Here is a 16,008-nt window from a genome sequence, read left to right on the forward strand (position 1 = left end):
TACTAACTGAGGGTCACTGAGAGGGTATGGAAGTCACAATATGTAGCGCCAATTACATTTGATGTAGGAGATCACCTGCATATATTAATAACAGGTTCTCTCTTTGACTTGACTTAATAGCAACAGAGACAGTTTATAAGTTAAAGCTGCAGAAGATCGGAGCCTATGATAAGCGTTAACCTTCCTCTATCGACCAGTAATTTGTCCCCATGAAAGCATCTATTACATTTTGTTCACAGCATCAGGCTATCTAATTCAAACACAGCGAGGCGAACGCTGACACGCGTTTGGCATACTCACTTTTCCTAGGCAAATATTCAAACGCATATTAATATATTAATATTAATATATTATTAACACTCTACATATAATTATTTTAATGGAATTAATAAAGATAATGTTTTAATATTAGTTTAACTGACACTTATCACAGAGTGCCCCATCTAAACATGTTTTCTTTTCTTTTGTTGCTACATTAAATATACATGTACTGGGTGCACCACCCGATATAAGGGACTGCTATATTTAAGGCAGCTATAAATTAATATCGGGAATGTGAATATTTAGTGCGGTGGTAATTATTATGAAAATTTCAGAGGTTGTTTTAGCATTTGACATATTTTTGATTGAAATAAACATGAAACCAGGTTTTTTCTCATTTTATATCCATATACTGATATATTAAATTTGCTTAAACTTCATACTCTTTGAGCCCGCAGTTTATGAGACTGCCTTTTTGTATCACGTTCTTATGTTTTTCAGCTTTCTCCCTGATTCCACCAATATGACACAAATAATTTCCATGGAACACTAATACACATTGGTGTCATATTTGACAATTTTTTGTAGAGTCATTTACAAAGTGCAAAACTGCTAAGATGGAAAATAAAATGCTCTTTGGTGCAGTTGAGTGCTTCAATTTGCACCAGTGTTTCTAATTTTCTTCGAGGAGGTATTGTGTGGAGCAAGGTATTCCTTACTAAGTTTAAAGTAAATCCACCAGAACAGTTTTATGGAGCAATGCAAAAAGTGAGATTGCATATTGCGGAGTGAGTTTATTGAAGTTAAAGAGGGAAGGGGGTTAAACTTTGGGAGAGAAAAACATTATTAGGCGCACTTTGTCCAATTTAAAAAAGAAAAAAAACCTGCAAACACACAGCATAATAAAAACAGTTTCCCCACTCCCAAGTTTAATTTAAGCCAAAATTGAAGTCAAACCAATTTTAAATAAATAAAAAAGCTAGATGTGCTTTCTACACTTTTGCACAGTTCATTTCTTCAAAAAGTTCCAACTCCTTGCAAATCTAAGCAAACATCTACTTTGCAGAGGAGTATCCCTGGAGCAGAACATAGGTGTTCACTGGGTGGGCTATCTGGACTCCCTGGTGCAAAGCCAAGGTAAACTGCCGTGTGCATCTAGGATTCTTCGACAATTGCTGTGTCACCTTAAGTTTAACTCTTGGCCCAGACTGTAAAATAGATAATTGCACTGTTTGGGGGTATTGAAGTGTTTCAGTAATGAAACCAGGGAAGAAAATAAACAAAATGATAGCTGTCAGACACAATCATAAAAATATTATTTTACATATCTGTAACATGAATGATTGGATAATTTAATTGATTGTACATATTATAATATATTATACCATCAAACTGTTTTCCATTGTTAAAAAATGGTTTTATAGAATGGCAGAATATAATTTTTCCTTACTTATGATCCAAAAAGAGGCAACTCTGAACAAAATAAAAAATAACTATAAAAAGTTGTGAATAAACTGCCAATATCTGGTGCATTCTTAGTCCACACTTAACAATAAAGATTATTATTATAAATCAAAATATTATTGGGACCTTATTATTATTATAAGAAAATATAGCACAATATACAAGTTACAATATGTTTATATACTCTGGACTGGTTCACTCATCTTCGTTTGAGTTTTCTTGACGAACAGCTTCTGCCCTTTGTTCTGCTCGATCTGTAAATAAGAAAAAAATTACCCAGGAAAAGTGCTTTCTACAGAAATCAGCTATCGTAAAGTCATATCATATGTACCTAGAATTCAGAACTTCTCTTTAAACAGAAAAAAATGTTTCATACAATTTAAATAAAACATTCCCTTACCTCAACTTTGTCAACTTTTGGAAACCCTCCCTAAATAAACATCACCCACATCTATCACAAAAGGAGGTTCCCCATTACCTGAAACTGTGAGCCACCTATGGCTTTTCAATTAATCTCTGTAGAAACGTTTCATAGAGCTCTATTGCTTATCTATGGATATATGGATATATTCAGTCTGATCATTTCAGAAATAAGGTGTTGCTTGCTATACATTTATACACACTTTTAATAAACTGGCATACATTAAAAGATCCTTGGTAAAGATTTGCAGTAATAAGTGATTACATGATACAAGAAAGGTCGTGAAACCTTGATCTAGATCACAAACTGAGTCTCCCCCCAATATTGTGAAATGTGTGCATGTTACGTAATATACCTTCATGTATCTATCTGATAAGGCTGGATGGCTCCCTAAAAAAATGAGCTGTACTGTGTGTTCAAAAGAGTATTTTATTGGTTTTATCAGTCTACTGTGCAGACTCAACTTTTTCTATATCCAGTTACACCCATATGGGAGCAGCAGATCAGCTTAAATCTATGGTTCAATTCAGTTGTTATGGTGTAATATAGTTAGAAGTGCCTAATTGTTGTATTGCTATTTTCCTCTTTGTTGTTTTACTGAATTTTCTTCATTAAAGTTTATAGCAGAGAGCGTAAAGAGAAGACAAACCTATCTGACACAACTGCTTGTATTAATTCTAATGTGGATTTTCCAGTGGGGGAGAACAATGATATGCATAGGCTTTTCAACAGATTACAAATGTGTGTGATCTCTCCCAAAATATCTGAATAGTAACCCGATGAGGTCTGAGGATCTTTACATTTTCTGCTTTTAAATATGATAAAAGGTTTATTGAAGGATAGAATACTTATTTTGAATGGGTGCTCAATTTCCCAATGTATCTAGGAAATAGTAAAATATAGGGAATCACGGGTAAATAGTATTCGACAAGAAATAGAGCAAATACAAGTTATATTAAAACCTCTGAAGAGTGCCCTGGTTTTAAAGATAAAGGTAGCTAAGTAGATTGAGTATAAGAAATTATTGGTTGCAACTAAGTAGAGAAAACTTAATTGGGAGAAATGGGATTATGAGAAGGGCCAGGGGGAAATGTATTAAACTGTGGATTTTCCGGTGGTTCTAAGTGTAATCCGTTCTTGTATTAGATTATCACACCTGCTGAACTTTGGGATGAATGGTAGTAAGTAGACGTGAATGCCTATGCTTTCTTCACTCAGTGAATGTCTCTGTGCATCCTACTACATTGTAGAAGCTGCACTGGATTACTGCTCATTAGATTCTCTCTTTATGTTTGCCGTTCCAGTTCCTGGAATCCAGTTCACTACGGATATCGAGACTGAACCTCTTCCAGCTTGTCCATTTTATTGTTTGTTGTTTGTAAATACTGAGTACATCTTCCTGTAAGCTATGGTGCTGAGTTTTGTTGTAGTTTGTTCATCTCATGGCCAGTGATTTCCTATTCAGCCTTCATCTGTATTGGGACTTCTGATTACCATTCAGCGTCTGTGTGTGCATTCCGTTTGAATAATTATTAACATGAACATGTGCTGACCAGCATGTACTTGTGTCTCCTATGTGCTGCTCGTTACAGGAAATTCAAATACTGATGTTCTTCGAACCATCTACTACTTATCAAGAATATCAACTGTGTATGTGTTTGTAATTATATATATATATATATATATATATATATATATATATATATATATATATAAAATAATCTCCAGAATTATTGACATCATTCATGGAAATGAGCTTAAATCAATATACAAAGTAAATCACACATTCAATGTGTGATATTTCGGGCATAAACAAAGTGGTAAGTTGCATAGCATGAGAGACAGGGGGCCATTGCAAAACTTTGATTTTGTGTGTGTTCGGAGTGATTATCTTACTGAAAGGTTCACCAATGGCCAAGATTCAGTCTTCTGGCAGAGGCAGACAGATTGTGTCCTAAAATCTCCTGGTATATAGAGGAATTCATTATGCCATTTATTTTCCAAAAAGCCCCCAAAAGCATCAATGATCTACCACCATATTTGACAGTGGGAATTAGGTGCTTTTCTTTGTATGCATTCTTTTTTTTTTCTCCAAATGAGACTTTGGTGAGCATGGCCAAAAAATTGCTGTTTTTTGTCTCATCATAAGATTTAATTTATAGTTACAATGAAATTTTGCAAAGTTTAAAAGCATCACTTTGGGTCTTGCTGTTAGAAAAGGCTTCTTTTATGTAACTTAAAAAAAGCTTCTGGTCACGAAGGTGGCGTCTGACAGCGGATTTTGATACTTTTGAATCCCAAGTATCAACTGAACTGTTATCTTTGGGTTTGTCCATGACTCTATGGTCATAGCCAACGGAGGAGTTCCTGGAGACTAGGAGAAATAAAAAGACAGAGTTTTTTTGCATGAAGTTGCAAACTACTATGGTTGTATTTAAAACATTCTTTAGGCGTGCCAATAATTTTACTCCATATGTTTTTGAAAGAATACACTCTTCTTAAAATATAACAACATTTTTGTAGGAATGATGTCTGTTCTATAAATGGTAAGCAAGCTCTCCTAATATTTTTATCATGATATGTATTATTTATTTTATATGATTGTCCTTGCCCCATTTCTTGAGGGGTGCCAATAATTCTGTTTACTGTATGTATGTGCTGAATATATATATATATGCTTTGTTCTAGTAATATATATATATATATATATATATATATATATATATATATATATATTACTAGAACAAAGCACAGGCAGGGCGCCTCATAGTGTAATACCAGGATGTTAAAGGACAAATTGTGTACATATATGCGTACCGTCAGGTAAAGATGTATGATCTTGAAATCGAGTGGATCCTCTTCGAGAACTATAACTCTGGATCTCAACTCAGGAACAATAGAGGAATGTGGAAAAAGGCAAACATAGCGTAATATTGTAATGCAAAAAATAATACACCACGTGAGACTGGGAACACCACAGTACATTAAAGGGTTGTGATATCCAATATTCACCCGGGTACATGTATATATTGTATTAGCCCGGAAAACCCAAACACCACATCTATGTGTGAAAAATATGTCATATGCGTACCAGAAATTCTAGTAACCTCAAGGATAATGAACAGGAGATGTTTCCTTGTAGAACAGTCGTATTCCAATACAGAGAAACCCCTCCAACGGCGGTATAATAAAAGTGGAAGAGGATACGATGTAATACGCAATACAAATTTAATAAAAAAGATAAATACTGAACTCACATGTAATTCAAGGAATACAGCTGATCAAGACGAAACGCGTCGAGCCTTCTTGTTGATCATCACAAGACTTCCTCAGGAGCACAGTAATGTACAAAACCGGACTACCCAGCTTTTATAGAACCCGAGCGCCATTTTGGCGCATGCGCACAGTCCGCCACAATGTGCGCAGGCGCGGGGATCGGCAGAATGAATAACTTTATTGAGGACAACAACAAGCTCTGTATGCGCACGCATACAGAAACACTAGCACCACTTGAAATTACATATATAAGGTGCGATCTGTACATAGCGCTAAGGCATATACAATATACATTTAAAAAGTGATCATAGAAAAGAGGTTATCCGGCCTCTTTGCTAGATGAAGCAACCCAGAAAATTAAGAATAAAAATAGAACTGAGACTTTAAAGTATTCAACCAAAAGTGACAAGAAGGATATGATACCATTTATTACGAAATATAGTAGTGGGGAAAACTTATTAGGTCCACTCTAACTAAACACTGGAACATCCTAAAAAGGGATCCAGTATTATCCGAAATACTCCCGGAAAGACCAGTAGTAGTATTCAGAAAAAAACGGTGTCTGAAAGATATGATAGCTCCGAGTTTACTGGAGAAAACCCACTAAAATCTATAAACCTCTTGTCCTGAATAATAAAGGTTCAGTAAGATGTAACCACTGCAATATTTGCAAGTTCATGGACCCTGTTAAGACACATTTTTTTAATTCTGATAACAGTAGAAAATTCCTCATTAAGGATCTGATGGATTGCCTAACAAGCTCGGTAATATATATGTTGGAGTGTCCCTGCAAATTGAAATATGTTGGCAAAACCAAATGCCTTCTTAAATTACGGATACAAGAACACATTCGTAATATTAGAAATAAAATGGAGAGTCATTCCATATCCAGACATTTTTATTTGAAACATAATGGAGACCCACATGGCCTTAAATTTATGGCTTTGGAACATGTCAAACTGGGAAAAAGGGGAGGTGATCTCCAAAGGAAACTCTCCCAACGGGAAATGTACTGGATTTTTGAACTTGACACTTTATCTCCTACTGGTCTTAATGAAAATTACGAACTAGCTCCTTTTCTGTAATTCTTTTTAGTGTTATACTGGTCATCTACATTAGACGTTATGTTTATTTTTAGGTGGTACATTTTGTTTTTTCTCCCCTTATGTACAACTTGGTATTGTATATTGTACACCAAGTTACCATTTGCTATTTATGTATTTTGATTCTAAGTTTGATGAGGTATTTTTCATATCATATGTTTTATTGAATTATGTGTTTACAGGCATTAACTAATTATTTTAGTGTCTTCATGTACATGAGCACTTTATCAATATAACCTTTACCCCTCCTCCCCTTTAATACACATTTGGTATAAGTCTTAGAACTATATGTCCATAAGTATGAATTAATTCTATTTTTACGTGCACGAGCACTTTTATAATCTACTTCCTATTTCTATACCCCCATCCTCCCCACTCCCTTTTAGTACATACTCACGTAAACCGTGATGCTGCACATCACAAATACATGACTTATAAGAGGTAGCGCGGTTGTGTACAAGCGCGAATACCTTTGTGTTCCTTTGATTATATATCAAAGTTTTATATGCCACTTTATATAATTTAACAATGGTTGTTAGTTGTCTTATTGCGGGAGGTGTGATTGCCAAATGTGTATCACGTTATGCACATTTTGAAATACACTAATAATAGCAATAATAGTCATACGCTATGTATCACAAATCCCCTTCCTCTACTGACTATATATGCCCGAATATATATTTTTCAATTCACGATATGATCACTTTTTAAATGTATATTGTATATGCCTTAGCGCTATGTACAGATCGCACCATATATATGTAATTTCAAGTGGTGCTAGTGTTTCTGTATGCGTGCGCATACAGAGCTTGTTGTTGTCCTCAATAAAGTTATTCATTCTGCCGATCCCCGCGCCTGCACACATTGTGGCGGACTGTGCGCATGCGCCAAAATGGCGCGCGGGTTCTATAAAAGCCGGGTAGTCCGGTTTTGTACAGTACTGTGCTCCTGAGGAAGTCTTGTGATGATCAAGACGAAACGCGTCGAGCCTTATTGTTGATCAGCTGTATTCCTTGAATTACATGTGAGTTCAGTAATTATCTTTTTTATTAAATTTGTATTGCGTATTACATCGTATCCTCTTCCACTTTTATTATACCGCAGTTGGAGGGGTTTCTCTGTATTGGAATACGACTGTTCTACAAGGAAACATCTCCTGTTCATTATCCTTGAGGTTACTAGAATTTCTGGTACGCATATGACATATTTTTGTGGTGTTTGGGTTTTCCGGGCTAATACAATATATACATGTACCCGGGTGAATATTGAATATCACAACCCTTTAATGTACTGTGGTGTTCCCAGTCTCACGTGGTGCATTATTTTTTGCATTACAATATTACGCTATGTTTGCCTTTTTCCACATTCCTCTATTGTTCCTGAGTTGAGATCCAGAGTTATAGTTCTCGAAGAGGATCCACTCGATTTCAAGATCATACATCTTTACCTGACGGTACGCATATATGTACACAATTTGTCCTTTAACATCCTGGTATTATACTATGAGGCGCCCTGCCTGTGCTTTGTTCTAGTGACTATTTTTCTTCTGGATTGACCATCTGGATACAGGCTTACACGTGGCTGCCACTCACACATGAGTAAAGTGACTGTGGACTATTTCTTATTTACTCCATTTGATTACTACACTTAATACTATCTAGTGTATGTATATTTTATAATTTTATAATACTTATCGATGTGGTAGATAGCGCCAGAGTATATCAATTGTTGTGTTCCATATATATATATATATATATATATATATATATATATATATATATATATATATATATATGCATTATGATTAAAACTATACTCTATACTATACTATTTGCAGTCCTATTTTCTGAAAGAATTGGAAATGAGCCAATATCCAAATTAAAGACTGACCTTTCCATTCTCATTCCTCACGCCTTAAGATAAACTGGAGCAAATCCATGGTGTTCCCCTTGGATTGGTCAGTGCCGCAAGATGCTACCACAAGTCACTCTATGTTGTGGTCTGCGAAATTTAGATACTTGGGCATATAGGTGGGAATCCCTCTGAATATGTTCAGCTTAACAATGACCCAGTAACTGAATACCTCAAGAGTAAGAGTCACTCCAGGCTAAAGCTTCCTCTTATGGAGATGGGGAGAATTAACCTGATCAAAATGGTCGTTCAGTCTAAATATCTCTATCCCCTGCAGCACTCCTCGTTGTATGTCCCGTTCAAAGTATTTCATACGATTAATCAACATTTGGTGTCTTGGTGTGGGGTTCTAAGAGAGTGAGGGTTCGGTTCACCACACTGTGCAGGTCTAAAACTTCAGGAGGCTTGGCCCTCCCAAATCTCAGACTTTATTATTTGGTCTCCCAACTCCCCCAGCAGCTTGCTTGGTTTGGTGACTCCCCACGGTCATCGCTCTGGTATTTCATAGGCGAGCAGACAGACCCATCTCTGGGGCCCTTGCTGGTTCTCTTTCTGAATTCTAGGTTAAACAAGGTGGCTCCTATTGTATGACAGGCTTCTGTGGTCTGGTGCTAGCACATGTCCTTCTGGAGGGAGATGGTCTGGATCCAGGCACTCCTTTGTGGTTCAATGGTGGTCTTCAGGAGTTGTCTAAGCTGTGGCTGAGAGTGGGGATTCCCACCCAGGGCCAATTGTATTTGAATGGCCATCTAAAATCCTTTGAACAATTAAGGGCTGATTTTTCTCTCCCTAACACTTACTTCCTACATTACTTACAGCTCAGGCATGTCCTGATGTCTCCGTTTCGTTAGGGAATGCCTCTGCTTGTGGATTGTCCGTTAAAAAGCCTGGTACACATTGCCAATATGGGCAGGGCGATATCTGTATTCCATGCTGTCCTACTCCCTCAGTTATCACCGAGGGGTTTGAATCCTTTTGAAGCTAAGTGGAAGATTTACTTAGGGAATATCGTTGACGAGGATTGTGGCATTGTCATAGAGAGGCCACCTCATGTTTATGGTTCCAGCAGGTGCATTTCTATGTTTTGTATATTTCAGCCCTAATAGATTGCACAGGCTGGGTCTTTGCAGTAGTTCCCACTGCCCTAAATGTAATGTCTCCCCAGGACCTTCTGGCATATGCTTTGGGGGTGTCCTACTGTACACAGTTTTTGGAGATTGGTGTAGCGCTGCATTTCCTCCACCCTATTCAACCTAACCTCACCTGCCAAAGTGATCATAGCACAGGGGTGGATGGCACCAGAACCTCCTAATGTACACACTTGGACTGCCCTGGTAAAAGATGTCTGGAAGCACTAAATAATCATGTACAAGAGTAGGGATGCTCTACTTAAATATCATACGGTTTGGCATCCATGATATAAGTCTCATTTTGTCATTCATCCCCACCAGGACGATGATGATGTTTGAGTGTGAAATTTAGTCCTTCTTGCCACCTCAATGCTTATTGGGTCGAGTTGTCCTCCAGCCCTGAGCAGCGCTGTCATGATATTCTGTAGATACTCTGTTGAATCCATATGCTGATACGTGTAATGGTATACCATTTTTGCTTTTAATATGTAGAACTCAAATTGGACTCAGATCTAGTCTGGATTTTTTCCAATGTGCAAAATTCATCTACTACAATATGTTCGCATGACTGAAGGTCTGAAGGTATAGTTAGGCTGGTGAGTGTAGTTAGTTAGTTAGGAATTCAGTGTATGTCCATGTGTTAGGTTTGCAAAGAAAAAGCAATAAAAAATACTTTATTAAAAAAACAAAAAGACTTTCATTTTAAACTTGTGTTATCTTGGTATTTTCTTACTATGTGCCAGAGTTAGAGATTATCAGCAACTGGGGCCTAAACCTGTTTGAGTTTAAAGTAGTTCCTGATAATCCAGTGCAGATGTGGTATGCAGAAGCTTGGGCAAACACCGCACTCTCTGAACGTAAGATTTTTGAACATAGGTGAAATGTTTCGAACAGAGTCAAAACCCATAGCTTACCTAGACATCTGCTTTCTGCCAAAATGGAGACCCACAAGGATGTGCAGTTATAGCTATTTAACAAATTGAGTTGACAAAAAAGACAGGGGAGGGGTTGTTTAAGACTCAAAAACGAAGGATTCTTGATTTTCAAATTAAGGGCACCATTGGTGCCATATTATCATGTCCATCGGAAGTTAGTACAGTAGACACAGTAGACAAACATTGGCCAACGGCAATTTACATCAGCTTTTAGAACCAGACTGATGGAGGTCTTCACCTATAGCAGCCTCCTTTCCTGTAGAACTGATTATGTTCGGAGGTACTCAGATGCCCCAGGACTTAACTCTAGAGTAGTAAAAACTTATCAGAGATAACCGTAGCGCAAGGTGGAGAGTAACTGGAAAACTAGAGGCAGGTACCGGAGGCAGTCCAAAGGTCAGGGCAGGTTATAAACACGGGAATTTCAACAAACAGGCAGAGGTCAAGAGCACAAGAGTTCAAGCACGGTCCAAAAAGCAAGCCAAGGATCACAACAGGTAATCAGGTCAAAGATAGCAGGGTACTCCGAAGAGCAAAAGTAGGTCAGCAATTTGTGCAGCACACAGAACACTTTAACAGGCAGGGAGGCCTGCCTGCCTTAAATACTAAAAGCTGCCAATCAGGAGCCAGGCTCCAGCAAACATAATAATGAACCCCAGATGCGACTTAATTAAAATATCCCTAATGCGCACACGCCCAGCTTTCCACATTTGCCGGCACATGGCGTTAATTAACTAAGTGTTCTGGCCATTGCATTGGTATTGAGCGGGGGGACAAGTCATGTCCTGGCTGTTGACATGACACCCTGGACACAGTCTGGGGTTCGAGAACGTGAGCCATTGCGTGACAATATGAAGAAAAATAATATTTTTTTAGTTCCATTATATTCTTTGATCTACATAATTTATCTATATACAGTATATTGTATTAGGTTCTAGATATGCGGTCCATTCATTTAGGTCACTAATATAATATTGTTATACATATTGCCTTTGTTCTAGATTCAGGAAATTGACGATTGATATTCGATTATATGGAAATGTATTATTATAATGTGGACATATTGATTATTTGTATATTAAATGATTTTAATATTTACTTAATGTTTTCACAATGTATTTTTCTTGCCTCTATATTGGCAATTTCAGATTGGTTTGCCTTCTACGGAATCTTTCGAATTAGTTGAGTCAGTTTACAGGTGGATTGTCCCATTGTAGATCTTTAATTTTTTTTACATACAAACACGCACACTGTTTTTAGTAATTTGCATTAAGTAATAATTAGTTTATCTTGTAAAGAAAACTCCCTAATGGTTAACAGTTGTTTATATATTGCCAAGAGAGACCGTGTCTTACTTCCTCTGATGGAACCACACTACTGTTAATCAAGCGAAGAAATTCTTAAGTAAATTCATGTTGCTACACTGCCTACTTTCTAAGATATTTTTCACACTGTATATGGATCACAGACTGAAAAAGTGGGTGTTGTTGCTGAGTGCCATATAAAGACTGATTACGGTTCTGTTTTTGATTGCTTATGGAACGGACAGTATATTACCAGTGAGATACTTGACACTGTCAGCAGACTGCATTACTAACAGCCATTAATTTAAAACAGATTTCTAATAGTACTGCAGACTGACTGTGCTTTTGAACAGTTTCTTGCTATACAAATATCTTTATGTGGATTACTTTCTACAATGCTTTTGGGATCTGTCTTAAATGTCCAAGACAAGAACAGAGCTGAATATATACAAGGTATTGTATCTGCTGTTTGGGACCGTTTCGTTTCGGATTACCCACTAATCAAGTATTAATCCTTTTTTCAATGGAGGGTCTATATTTGGACTGTTGAACTGTAGAATTTCTTATGATATTCTGATATAGGAGCTTAAGTAAGTGGTTTACATAAGAAGATTTTATTGGATTTTGTTTTGAAAAATTACATTCTTTCTGCAATATCTCTATTCATTTATTTTTTACTTAAGAGGTTTTCCCACTCCATTTTTTGTTTTCGGCTCGCTTTTTTCTATATCTGTATAGTAAGTTTCTATGGGTGTTTTGTGCCTACGTTGTACAAATAATTTCTATTATAAACACCATAATACAGCTTACCTGTCCTTATATGGTTTAGTGAAGCCAACATCCGTAGCATAAAAGATGCAGGGACTGTAATGGTATTTCTTGTTTCCTCCAACATTAGTTCATTACGTGAAATGACCTGAATGTCCCCCAAAAAAAACAAAAAGACATGACAAATGACATGTATATAAATGTAATGAGTATGATGAAGAGTTGCAACAAATATGAAAGTCTAACTTAGAATAGAAAGGAAAACACAATCAACACGGAAGCTATGACTTAGCCAAATAAAATCCCAGACAGCTTGGAAAAGTGAATTACTAACATATACCCAATGAACATAGCTAAAATTATTCACTTGCTTGAAATCACAAAACAATTATTCACAATAGTAGTAACACTGTATAGCCAGAAGTAAATACTGTTTGACTGTCAAACAAGAACATTTTAGCTGTTAAAATGATGCATGAACTGTTTTGACAGCTGAGTTCTATTGTTGACTGGGAAACCATATTTCCTATTCACCATGTGTTGCCAAACAGACTTTTGAATGCTGCATGGCTGCTAACCGAGGCTACATCTTAAGTGCAAAACAAAGTGAGGTGTCTGAGCTATATAAGACGTTTCATTCCCTGGCAACTTCTGAAAAGTGCATTTGTTCTAATAAGTGCAGTGTTTAATGCAAGGATATAGTTCTGTACAAGGAAGCAGTATAGCATGGTAACCCTTTTGTCTTTATGGTAAGTATCTGTGAAAGCTTGTGAATTCATTTTGTACTCATTGATATTTTAAAATCAATTTTAAAATATTACTTTGTAGTTGTAAATAGTTTATTAGTAGTCTAACAATAATAATACAAGACTGTTAAGGCTTAAGCCCACTAGGTGACCATGGTATCTACGGTTTCTTAGATCATACTGGCAAGGAGAGATGGAAGATACAACAGTATCTTCATTACAGAAAAGGAGTATTGTCTGAGGCAGGATGTCTGCTATGAGAAGCAAACAGTAGCAGGATGGGTGCACACAAGATCTCAGCATAACCTCAGAATGGAGCAGGTAGGAGTCCAAACTCCAGCACCACACTCAGATGATTCACAAACACCCAGAACTTTCCTTGTAGGATCTTTTTAAACATGTCCAAATTTCCCAAAAGGAAAGTTACACTCTGCAAGGTCATCCTAAGTTTAGTGATTTGGGGATTGCCTCGAAATTGGCCAGGGATTGGAAATTGGTACGATGGATGTTCAGCCCTACGTTTTATACATAAATGATGATGATGATGATGATATTCCACACTGTTGAGATGGTGCTCAGGTATTAAAGTCCAGAGGGAAACAATAATTGTTCAAATTCAGTAAAGCAGCACTTAGTCCCAGTTGATGAAGAGCAACTTACTCTTTTAACCCCTTCAATGAATGTGTGATGAGAAAGTGGTTCCAGTTGCCTCAGACTTCCTTCACAGTGGGAGGGGGTGGTTGGCCAGGAAACAGTCCAGCAGCTATTTTATAATCCAACAGATGCAGTCCACTTGACTACAATTAAGAGTTTATAGTTGTAGTCCATCACCTCATGCTTTGGATGGTGTCTTACTGGGTTCACATAGTCCAAACCAGGAAATTAACAAAAAAGTCTATATTATATATATGTAAAATTATATAATAAGGACTATTCGTGTTCATAAGGGGCATGGTCACATCTCATCACATACATCCCCCTTCTTAAATCGAGATAGGACTGGATTCTGTTGCAGGACCAATAGTAATGCATTCGACTAGGTGAGTTGCAGTGGAATCTTCTTCTCTTCTGGACAACCCAACTGCATTGGTGTGTTCTTTGCCCTTTTTATGATAGTGAAATTATAACCTTGCAGAGTCAGACTCTGTCTTCCATTCCCTTCACAGGACCACTGTAGCCAGTGAAAAGTTCATGGTCCATTACTACTGTGAAGCCCCTACTATAGAGGTAGGGCTGTAGTTTCTTTAAGGCCCATACAAAGGCCAGACACTGTTTTTCAATTGTAGTATAGGTCATATCCCAATCTACTAATTTCTGAGAGAGGTACTTCACGCCAACCATCTTTCCTCACCCTGCTCATTACTGCCCCTAGACCACATCCTAAGGCGTCTGTTTGAACCAAGAATCACTTCAGAAAGTCAGAAGCAGCTAACTCTGATGTCTAGGATAGAGCACCATTTTAAGGCTTGAAAGGACGGCTTAGTCATGGGTCTTTGCTAAAGTTTAGCATACTTTTTATTTTTTTTTTATCAGATTAGTCAATGGTTTCGCTAAGGTGCTACATTGTGGGACAAATTATCGGTAATATCCTGCAATTCCCAGGCCCCCTCCTACTCCATGCCCCAAATAGTGCCCTTCTGCATTCCCATCTGACATTTGTCAAGTCTGATTGTCAATCTAGCTTTTTGGATTCTTTGCCACACTTCTTCTAAGTGGATCAGATGCTTCTTCTTGCTAAAGATAGCTATGTCATAGAGATAGGCTTGGCCATACTCCTGACATCCTTGGAAGGTAGACCACCGCTCTTTGGGAACTGGCTGGATAATTTTTTTTCATCCCAAATGGCATTTTTGTAAATTCAAATAGGCCAAATAGGGTGATAAATGCTGAGCGCACTTGTGCCTCCTTGGTCAAGTGTATCTGCCAGTACCTCTTGCTTAAGTCCAAGGTGGACCCCCAGCTTGCAATACATAGCTCATCTATCATAGGCATGGGATAAGCATCTGTGCCAGTATCATCATTCAGTTTCCTATAGTACACACAGAATCTGGTAGTTTGATCTTTCTTGAGGACTTACACTACTTCTGCAACCTAAGGACTTTTAGATGGCACAATCCCCCCAGGTGTCATGGGCACTAGGAGTTCTGACCAGGATTCACCAGGTGACTATGCTTACCAGAGGGGCGGAGTTTGCACAGCGGTCCTCTGGCAGCAGTGTGAATAGTGGAACGTATATAACAGCAGATGGAGAGAGGATGCCAATGGAACCGATGATAGTCAGTGACTTGCAGCTATACTGGTAGATAAGTCAGTGACCACGGAGAGCCGGGTGGACGTGAGCAGGTGAAGGAAGGTAATGGAAGAGTCAGTGGTCTGCGTTCAGCAAGTTGTACCACTGCTGTGATGAAAAGACTTGTCCAGGTGCAGGTAGGGTAGCGGGAAGTCAGTGGTCTGCATTCAGCAAGTTGTACCACTGCTGTGATGAGAAAACTTGTCCAGGTGCAGGTAGGTAGAGGAGGCGTCAGTGGTCTGCGGACAGCAAGTTGTACCACTGCGAGGAGGTGAGCACTTGTCCAGGTGAGGATAAGTGGAGGAATGAATAGAGTCAATAGTTGTATGAATGGAATGAGAGCACAGAGGAACTTGCTCCAAACAGATATGCAGCGTTATAGCTAATAGTCTATAGAGG

General features: G+C 37.8%; 1 protein-coding gene across 6 annotated transcripts in view; it reads right to left on the reverse strand.

The window, feature by feature from the left end:
• Positions 1 to 1,035: 1,035 nt before the first annotated feature.
• The window catches only part of DCAF6 (DDB1 and CUL4 associated factor 6), a 291,082-nt gene continuing 276,109 nt past the window's right edge, over positions 1,036 to 16,008 (reverse strand). For 5 of the 6 annotated variants that reach the window (XM_075195604.1, XM_075195607.1, XM_075195609.1 and 2 more), the window contains 2 exons: positions 12,616 to 12,721; positions 1,036 to 1,979 (listed from right to left, as the gene is read on the reverse strand). In XM_075195604.1, coding sequence (XP_075051705.1) covers positions 1,921 to 1,979; positions 12,616 to 12,721 — 165 coding nt within the window. In that variant the 3' untranslated portion in view covers positions 1,036 to 1,920. The remainder of the gene's footprint in view (positions 1,980 to 12,615; positions 12,722 to 16,008) is intronic. The other variant, XM_075195606.1, reaches the window with a different exon arrangement.

The sequence above is a fragment of the Mixophyes fleayi genome, chromosome 2, assembly GCF_038048845.1.
Source record: "Mixophyes fleayi isolate aMixFle1 chromosome 2, aMixFle1.hap1, whole genome shotgun sequence".
Taxonomy (NCBI): Eukaryota; Metazoa; Chordata; class Amphibia; order Anura; family Limnodynastidae; genus Mixophyes; species Mixophyes fleayi.